The sequence below is a fragment of the Anarrhichthys ocellatus genome, unplaced genomic scaffold (genome assembly GCF_004355925.1).
Source record: "Anarrhichthys ocellatus isolate YVR2014 unplaced genomic scaffold, GSC_Weel_1.0 scaffold7, whole genome shotgun sequence".
In the NCBI taxonomy this organism is placed as follows: domain Eukaryota; kingdom Metazoa; phylum Chordata; class Actinopteri; order Perciformes; family Anarhichadidae; genus Anarrhichthys; species Anarrhichthys ocellatus.
Window position 1 is genome coordinate 12,323,925 of NW_022280037.1, and position 10,446 is coordinate 12,334,370.

The 10,446-nt window shown below is 43.0% G+C and overlaps 1 protein-coding gene across 1 annotated transcript; it reads right to left on the minus strand.

Annotated features, from left to right (window-relative positions):
- Window positions 1–1,034: 1,034 nt before the first annotated feature.
- On the minus strand, window positions 1,035–10,400 carry LOC116383685 (uncharacterized). Its single transcript, XM_031847708.1, has 13 exons — window positions 10,302–10,400; window positions 9,283–9,557; window positions 8,616–8,699; window positions 8,193–8,339; window positions 7,856–7,952; window positions 7,254–7,417; window positions 6,995–7,125; window positions 5,798–5,958; window positions 4,821–4,935; window positions 3,835–3,952; window positions 3,237–3,428; window positions 2,922–3,112; window positions 1,035–2,721 (listed from the first exon to the last, which is right to left on the minus strand). Exons 1-13 carry the CDS (start codon window positions 10,368–10,370, stop codon window positions 1,379–1,381), a joined length of 3,087 nt encoding a protein of 1,028 aa, XP_031703568.1. The 5' UTR covers window positions 10,371–10,400; the 3' UTR covers window positions 1,035–1,378.
- Window positions 10,401–10,446: the final 46 nt, after the last annotated feature.

Sequence of the window (10,446 nt, forward strand, 5' to 3'; positions counted from 1 at the left end):
TGGATGTTAAATGCTGATTCTGTCCTTTATCTGTATTTATTACCTTTTTTCTTTGAGTCTCTTAATAAAGAATAGTTATTTTTACAGCTTGTCCAGTGATGTTTGTTCAGGTAGCTGAAGCTCAAGCTCTTAGACGAGGACACTCCGCCCCCTGGTGTCCAAACGGCACATTACAAGACAACAAAGTGAGTCCTGAGAGAGAATCAGATGCAGTCAGAAGACAAAACTGTGTCCACATTTCACATCTGTTGATTCTCATCATGTTTGAATCTGTTTACATATAAATGCATCAAGTAGAGCATCTCAAAATCTTGATTTAAAAAGTTGAAATGTTAAAATATTATTTCTACATATTGATTCATATTGATATTGACATATTGGGTATTTTTGATCATTTCTAACTTTCCATCTGTTTTTTCTTTCTTTTCTTGTCAGAAATGATCTTCCATACCGGGTGAGTTTCATTCCAAACTGTTGCTCTCAATGAAACAGGAGAATATTTTAATATATCAAAACCTCAGGCTGCCTGTTTAAATGAATCTAGTATTATGGTATATTCAGCTGAAATAAAGTCAATATTACAATGGATGGTGGATCAGACACTATATAGTATGACGATTATTAAACATTGGACATTCGAGTCCTCCCCATGTGTTCTGTATGTTGATGTAAATTTTTATATATTGTTATATAGATACATTATACCTGGCCCTAACAAAAACAAACCTCATGTATAAAAGTAAACACGTCTGACCAACTGAAACTAAACTACTAAGCACACTACAATAAAAACAAAAACTAATTAAAGATTCAAAACTATTAAAACCTCGGTCTGGATACAAGCAGGTTTTGAGTTTATAGTAGCCTACTTGTGTATTTTTCTGGATATTATGTTTAGGCACCTTAACCTTTAATTTGAATTAAAACAAATGTTTTAATATCATTGATAGGCCTCCATTACATGAGTAATACTGTAATTGTGGAAATTGAAAATTGCAGTGTGAAAAAAAGACTCCAGTTTGTAGATGTTGTTTTCACAGTATATGTTTATTGCTTTTTTGACAACCATCATTTCATAATGCAGGTTTATTTCTTAAAACATCATAATAATGCACAAATGCACTCTATCTGTATGACATCACTGCTGAGCACCACTGAATACTACCTGGATCAAATAATAGCTTTCAAAAAAATCCCAAACAATTGCCAGGTAAGTTTGGTATTGCATTTTTATCACTTCATTGCTACAAATTGACACATTCACAGCAACATATTGTGTTGATGCAGTTAAACCTGAATGATTGTGGCTCACAGTTTGGATGTGATTTACATAAATCCGTATCAATAACTTTATTACGCAGCTGTGTTCAGAGAACCATCACACTTTACCCTCCAGCTGCTTGATGTCAAAGGTCAATAAAACATCCACGTGACTGGAGTCTCCCGAGGCGGCGGCGGCCAGTGTCAGAGGTTGGAGACCGTTTCCACTGAAGACCTCGCCCTCCCAGACTCTGCTCTTATTCAGTTTCAGATCAGTCCACGTCTCTCCTATCATGGTCACGACCCTCTGGGCCCCGGGGACCCTCACCCTGAAGCGGACCCACGCCAGGGGCTCCAGCAGCCCCACGAGAGGCTCAAAGAGCATGCAACCTTTCCTCCAGGCGGAGTCGAAGCCGGGGAACGGAGGCCCCGGCTGATCGCAGCTGTTTTTCAGAACAAAGTCACACATGGGGCTGAAAGTTCTACCAGGGGTGATTTTGGCGTACAGGCCCAGCCGATACACCCCGGCGTCGGGCAGGCTGACGCTCACCGTCACCTTGCTGTCCGTGTACGTGCAAAAGAGCCGCCGTGACAGCGGGATGGCTGCCGGTTTGTTCTCCTCTCTGCTGAGCACAGTGTGAATCTCGAGGTCCCGCTGGTTGTGGAAGGTGACGTTCCACTTGCCCTGCTGGGTGCTCACCAGCGCTGTCGTGTGGCTGAATTTGGACAGCCCCGCCTCTAACGTGCGGGTCCCTGGCCCGCACTCCGAGCTCAGGTTAGGAGGGTAGAGCTCATCCGGTCCGACCACCTTCCCTTTGCAGTGCAACAGGAAGTTTCCAGCGTTCTGGAGCTCGTCTTCTGTTTTCTCGTAGTCTCGCACAAACACCGACAGCCGGTAGAAGCCGCGCAGGGGGCACAGGACGTGGCAGGTCAGGACATCCGGTTGGATCTGTGTAGCCAGGCAGCGCTTGGCCACAGCAGCTTTCAGCCCTGGGTGGACCAGCTCACACACCACCATCAGAGGCCTGGACGTCTTCAACGCCAACTCGAAGACGCCTTCTACCGCCTCGGCGGCCTTGCTGCCCTGGCTGCTGCCCTGGCTGCTGCCCGCGATGCCCAGAGATTCGGCAACGGGCTGCAGGCCCCAACACATGGAAGGGTTCTCTGGGATCTCCTCCATGGCCCTGGGGATCGGACACTCCACCCTGAAGGAGCAGACCAAACTCAGAGACGTGGTGGCCAAAGGCCCGGCAAACACCTCGACGTCGTACACGCCGCTCGCGGGCGGCAGCAGCTGCAGATTCATGCTCCGATGGGAAACCGTCATGAGGCCGAAGGAGGAGTTGCTGTAGTCTTTCTGCTTTGGAGCTCCACGATGTAGAAGGTCCTGGTGCTGTGTGATCTTATAGGTAAAAGTCGCTGGCCTGGAGAAGCTCAGGGACACGTTTGCCTCGCCATCATCTGAGAAGGAAACCAGAAGTATGTGTTTTTAAGAGCTTTTCTCTTTAGCTGAAAATAGATATTGGTGGGGCATAATAGCTTGAATCCATTTTACAGAAGCAAATACTTAAATAATATGCATATCATTTGATTTTCAGTGCCTAAAATGACGTAAAAACGGGAGGATTGATACATTTGCACCCCGTGAGCTGAGGACGGACCTGTGACGATGTGGAAGTGGTGAGGCTGAATCAGCCGGAGCCCCATGGTGAAGAAGTCTGAGGTCTTGAGGACCCTCCTCTCGAACTCCTCCAGGGGGATGGGCGGGTCCAGGAGCTGCCACTTCTCCTCATCGGGGAAGTGTGATTCTATGAACTCCTCTGGGTCCGTCAGGAAATAGAAATCGTCTAACCTTGGAAGCAACAGATGGCGATGGCAGACTGGTTTGAGACTCAACTCGCTGCTGGTTTCGTGTGTGTGTGACGATAAGCGAAAGGGCAAACTCAATCTTAGCTTTTACGGAAACCTTCGCAAACCTTTTGATGAAGCTTTCGTGTTGCATATCTGTATGTCCGGCTCCCCAGCAGGCGTCCAATAGGAACCACTGTCCTCCCAGAAGCACAGAGTTCCACATGTGGTCGGATTTCACATTCTTGAGGCTCTGGCCCTGAAGGTACCCGACGCCCTTACTGTGGCCCGGCACTTCTTGGCACTCAATGCCCACCGCTCTGTAAACACAAACCAAACAGAGCGCTCACTGCTTCTTTTATTTATTGCTTCTTTTTTTTTTTTTTATCCGGTGTGCTTAAGCGCATGTTCAAGGTTATGTTTGTGCTGTAGGGCTTTAATAAAACCAGATTATTTATACTATATCTTCAACTCAGAAGGGAAGGACGCAGCACAATGCCGAGGTGGAAGAATCTGAAGAGAATGAGCGCTTAGCGGGTTTAAACTTTGTATTGAACTGTTGAACAGAAAAATGTGCTGCAATATGGAATCATATTTTGTGACATGTTTTTCACTTTACACAGGAAGCTCTTATTGCATTTTTATTCTTTCAACATCTCTTGAAAATCTCAATGAAGGCATAACGGTTTAGTCTGAGACATAAGATTTTAATTTAGTTGTGTTTACCTGCACATCTCTCTACAGAGGCTGGAGTAGCCACAGCACACGCCCCGACCTGCAGCTATCACCTCCTCCGGAGAGCACAGCATCTTTGAGCGGCCGAGGTACCCGCTCACATCGTACTCTATGAAGACAGCATTCCTTTTATCCCAAAACAATGAGTACAGTGCCTTATATTCCCCCTTCCTGGCGTTTTCCCTATTTTGTTGCATTACAAACTGGAATTAAAATGGACTTTTATTTGGATTTTATGTAATAGACCTACAGAAAATGGGGAAAATTGATGACGTAAAATAAAAACGTTCAAAAAAAATCACATAATTAGTAATATATAGTCCTTTCTTGGCAGGTTTGCTGTGGAGCCATATGCTTTAATGGTGCTCCATTGGGTCATGTGACACTTAGATTGCACACAGGTGAACTTTTTAAAACGAATTATGTGACTTGTGAAGGTAATTTATATCACTGGATCTTTATCAGAGGCTTTACAGCAAAGGGTTGTGAAAATGGACTGTACTTGTATAACTTGTATAGCTTCTAGTCTTTCCGACCACTCAAAGCGCTTGCGCACGACTTGTCATCATTCACGCTGATGGTTGGGGCTGCCCACCATCAGGACTAACTAACATTCACACACACACACACACACACACACACACCGTAGGCACAGCTACGGGAGCAATTTTGGGGTTAAGTTTCTTGCCCAAGGACACAACGACATGCGGAGCCGGGGACCGAACCGCCGATCCTTTGATTGAAGGCCAACCCTGCCGACCCTGGTCTCCACTAAGCCGCCGTCCCACGCACCGCTTTTCGGTTTTTTATTTTTTTGAATATTATTTCACTTCAACAACATGACTATTTTGTGCAGGTCCATTACATAAAAAAATCAATTTTAATACAAAAAAAAAGGAAAAACAGCAAACGCATGTGAAGTATCACAGAACTGTAGCAGCTATATGCAAGTAAGCGTAGTTCAGTAAAATACGCACCGATGTTGTCGCACAGCCAGACCCAGATGGCGCGAAGCCTCTCCAGCTCATTTCTGGCTCCTTGTGTGATGCTCTGCACTATCGTCTTCACATCATACACACACTTACCCTTCAGCTGCAACACACACACACACACACACACACACACACACACAGAGATATTCACTGTCTGATCAAATGTGGTTTTATAGGTTAATTAGTCCTATAAGTGTTAATCATATAGCTATTCAAAGATGGAGTCTTTATGTTTTCATGTAAACCACCGTCACAGTCTTGTCTTTGTTCATCGTCTTACAGCAACATCCTGTTTGCCATCTCTCAGTGTTTTGAACAACGGTCACTGTGGTCTGTGCTCAAGGATGTGAGTGCTGCCTGAGAGCTGACGTGTCTGTTATGGTTTTATTGCAGCAGATGAGTCGACGTCATCATTTCCTCAATGCTTCTCCTGTAGAGCTCAGGAGCACAAAGACCCAGATCTGTTCTGGCCTAAACTAGGGGAACTCGGCCAGATCTGCTGAGGGGGGGGGGGGGGGGGGGGGGGGGGGTGGCACAAACCGACAGTGTTGTTAAAAAGCCCGAGAATAGACACTCGGCTATCTGAACACGGTGTCATTTTATGAATGGATGAACAAAACAAAACGACTTCAAAGACTTCACATTTAACTTCCAATAAGCTCAGAAAATGTCATAAAAACATAAAAGTATCCTTGTTTTGCTCAGTGACATCATGGATATTTGATATTTTCTAAGGAGTTTTAAAGTGAGAAAGAGTCTAAAAGAACTTTCTCACGCTGCAAGAGAAACTAAATCCCAGAAAAATCCCCCAAACTAAAAGAAAGCATTAGTTCAAACTGCAACCAAAACAGTTAATATGTGTTTATCCTGAATGTAGGAGCTTTGTGTGTGTAATGAGTGTTTTTCTATCACGACTTTTTCTCACGTGAAAGATTTGAGTGCTTCTTGCACCGTGTACTCACCAGCTGCTCCTGGCTCTTTATCTGGTCCTCAGCTTGCCTGACCAACTCCTCCTTGGCTATTATGGCCTCCATCCTCTCAGCCTCCAGCCGGGCCGCCTCCTGCTCCACCCTCCTCCTCTCCTCCTCCAGCCTCATGGCCCTGTCCAGCTGCTCCTGAAGCTCTGCAGGACAAAGTCAGTGAAATTATTCTACAGGGTGAACTCTTTACCGCATTCTGCTGCAATTATAAATCATTTGTGTTACTTAAGGTGGTGGTTCCTGTTCTTTGTGGCTTATAAACCCTAAATATGCAGCATTTTGAATGTAGGTGATGTAGTTTCTGATGTATTTGATGATGAATATGACACAGCATCTATAAATACCATATAAGTTGATAATTAGAAGTATGGCTTTTGTATTATTGTTTTTATGTACTTTTTCTATGTATTTTATTGCATTGCTAATTGTTTGTGGATGTTTGATCACTCTGCTTTTTTTGGATGAACCACACCTGCCGGCACAGAGCTTGTTAGCTTATTGGTGTACATGATGTAGAGATATGAGTGTGTGAAAGGTGGGAACCACAAACTTTCTGACCTGACGAAGATCAAAGTAGAATTGAAACGTAGTCATTTATAAATCTTTGGTGCACGGAGTAGAGTGCAGACGTTGCCTTTTTTTCTGATTCTTGTTCTGACAGACTTTTATCTGCGTGATGTGCGTTTAATTCATCTTCAACACCCAGGTTGGGAACTTCTGATTTGAAGCATATGAGCAAAAGTGTTTCCCAAATCAGAGCATCCCGCAGCCTGGGACTTGTTTTTGTGCTTTGCATGTTGTCGCACCATTTTCTAGTGCAGGAAGCTGCATTGTTATTTGTTTTACGAAAATACTCGGTTATTTCTTGCTCAGAAATCAGCTGCAATCATTGTTTCAAAGCCATTCGATGCAAAGTTAGGGAACTTTCAAAGACAAGACGGCCTGTTAATCTCTGGCTCAAGTATTTGTAAGCAAATATAAACACATTCACTTCACTGTTAACATTTTTAATATAAAGATGTATTTCAGTAAACAGAAGAGGGCGGTAAAGCCTTGCTACTTATTTAAGTTTGAAACGTGTAAGACAACACAACATAACTTATACTGTTGATTTACTTCAGTAGCGTAATATGACCAGTATGGTCCATAAGGAGTCTGAGTTGAGCTTCTCCGTCTCACCTCTCTCTGCTCTCTTGGTTGTCTCTTCAAACTGGTAGAGCTTCATCATCAGCGCCTGCTTCTCTCTCTCCATCTCGTCCTTCTCTTTCTCCATGGCCGCCCTCTTCTTCTTCTCACTCTCCAGCTGATCCCTGCAGAAAACAAGAACAAAAGACTGATCATACATATTAATCACGGCCTGAAGATTCAAATCCTAATGCTGAGAGACCATGACAGTAACACGTGTGACTTTAAAACTTTTAAAACCCCTCCCCCTTACCTCTCCATCTTCTTGTGCAGCCTCTCCTCTTTGGCCTGAGCCTTCATCTGCTGAACCTCGATGGTGTCGGTCTTGCGGCGGCGCATGTACAGCTCATGGTTGCCCATGCACAGCTGCAGGATGCGCTTGTTGACTCGCAGTCGTGGAGCGTAGAACAGAAAATCCTTTAGAAATGAACAAAGTGTCAGGGTTCGTCTGTATAGTTGTGGTTCCATTTTCTTTACCTCTAACTAAAATGTAGTATATCCAACTTATTTGACAAATAAACGTCCTCAAGGTTTATGTTTGATTTCCTATATATCAAGGATGTAATTATGAAAGGAAACGGTAAAAAGCTTTTCTTTTGTAAGAATGTTTGAATTGAACTTTAAGTGTGTCAGAGTCTCTTTGCACAGATACCTAAAAAAATGTACATACAAATGTACCTAAAATTGTTGCATATGGGCTTTTTCAATACGATTTCTACAACTTTAATCCCGTTCTTTTTCTGTAAATGTGCACCACATTACTGCTGCTTCATGGTGCAAATCTGCAACATATCTTTACACATTTTTACATACACTTGATATGCTACGGAGGACTAAGACTCGTTACATACTTACAGGAGCTTTCTTATCTATGGGCTTGATGATGAATTTCTTCTCGTTGAAAGAAATTCTTCTTATTTCACTCCAGGGGAATCCAATCTTTGGAGAAAGTCTAGAGGATGAAGACAAATCAGACAAACTCAACAGGATGTTTAAAACGTTGGTTTGCGCTTACAGAATATTCACAGGCGGAAAACTCTTTGCACGTAACATACTGACAACAGTGTTCATGTTGTAGTGGAATCAAGAGAATTCGGTCAATGGCCATTCGGTCAAACGTGTTATTTAAAACTTGACCGACTGGAAAGGGAAGGTAGCAGAGGTCGATCAAGTCACTGATTTGTTGACTCACTTGTCGTCCTTCTCATAGATGTTCAGTCCCAGAGCGTCGACTCCCAGCCACAGGTCTGAGCCGTTCTTGTTCTTGATCTCAAAGTAGTTGACGCCGTACATTTCCAGGTCCTGAGCGATCTTCAGGTACTCAATCATGGACTCTTCCCTGTTCAGGGTAAACAGATGGATGAAAACATGGAACAACACACACTGATTTCATCAGTTCATGGTAGCATTTCCTTTTTAATTAAAGCATTTATCTTTTACTCAAACAGGTGAGATGAAAGAGTTGATTCTTTTGAATTTCACAGACTAACACAATAAGTAGGGTTGGCTTCCATTTGCAGCTCCATTTAGGTTCAAAGTTGGTAAAATACACAAACTTGTTTAAAAATGTATTATCGAATATTTTCAGTTTAACATCAGTGGATTTATCACTTACTTCAGCATCAATCTGTGCTCCTCGTGCCAAACCTGGATCCTCTCCTCCCACTGCTCCTTGGACAGCTTGTGTTGTTCCAGCACTCTGAGGGGAGAGACCGGTTATCAGCAACCCACTGGTGAACATGTAAACAGTCTGTGTATACCTACAGAGCTAAATCAAACACATGCTGCATTGTCTTGTCTTGTTATATCTATCGTTGGCGATTGCGAGTGTGTAATAGTACACAGGTTCATATTTGAGCCATTGAGGGAGCTATTCAGCTGGAGGATTTACATTATTTTCCAATTTATGGAAAGTAAATTCACAGTAAATGGTAAAGGTCTTTTTCTTTGTTGGTTAACCCTGTTTAAGTCAGTTAAACAATATATTTATCATTCTTTGCCCACAGAAATCAAAGCAAAACACATATTTAGATGCTTAAAACAAGTTGCTTCTCCGACAATAAAACAGTCCTTTCATACTTTGGTGCTTCATTAACTCATTTCACGTATAGTTACTGTCTGGAGAGCAGGGCTTCCACCAATATTAATTTATCAATACGTTTATTTTCAATTACACAGATAATTAACACTTTCAAGGATTGAAAAGTTGTACTTGACAGGTGATCTCAGGCAGTGAAGTAGACACCAGAGATCACACAGAGCTCGTACATTCTCACACTCACCTCTTGGGCAGCAGGCGCTCGGAGGACAGGTAGCCGGGCTTAAGCGCCGACTTGTCCTGCTCTCCGTACTTGGACTGGACGGCGTAAGAGGCCAGCAGCACAGCGGACTCTGGAGGGCAGTAGATCTCCTCCCCCAGAACGTCCTCCTTCACCTGCAAGAAGAAAAGCCTGCGGGTGACGTCCTGGATCAGCTCCTCGGTCACGTCCTCTGGGTAAAACTTGGCCCTCAGCTTGAACAGCAGGGGAGTCTCCTTCCTCACATCCTGGACCATCACCTGAGCAGAGCACATGTCATAAAAGAGTCAGGCAAGGTGTTGGAATAAAGTAAAGTAGAGAAGGAAAAGAGTGAAGCAGTGTTCCATTACAGTATGACGGAGTACAGTAGAAAAGACAATAGAGTGTGAACATATAGAGTAGAATACAGTACAATGGAGTGTAATAGGATACAGCAGAACAGAAGAAGGATAGAGTAGAATAAAGTTAAATATAGAAGTTTTGATCGAACAGAGTGAGAGAAAGTTTGTTAACTTATATTAATAATTAGTAAATTAAGATAGAAAGAATATCTTGGAGTAATATAAAGTAGTTTTCCCAATCATGGGTACTTGCAGGAGTAAGTAAATATGTAATCCCACATGTTTGTGTTTAGGTTGAAAAGAAGCACATAAAATAGGTTTATAACCAACACACTACCAGATTAAGGCAAAAAAAGACTGCGAACCAACACAGTCGAGTAGAACAGAGTGAAGTAGAGTAATTGTAAAATAGAGTTTAGTAAGATTTAGTTCATTCCTTTATAATATATCAGAATATTCCAGGATAGAATTAAGCACAGTGTAGCAGTCAATGAAATAAAGTTAAAGAATATATTAGAGTACAATAGAGTAAAGTAAAAATATGATACTGTCACTGCAAGAAGAGCAGCAGAGAAACAGCAGGTCAACAGAACAGGATGATGAACAAGAGCAACACAATGTGTCAGTTATCATCACTCTGCCTCAGTGAAATCACAGATTCACCTTCTTCTCAGAGTTCAGCCAGGTGATGAATCCTTTGGAGTCGACAAACTGAAGCCCAAAGTACCACATCTCACGCAGTCCGATGGTCCTGGCAACCTGAGAGAGAGAGAGAGAGAGAGAGAGAGAGAGAGAGAGAGAGAGAGAG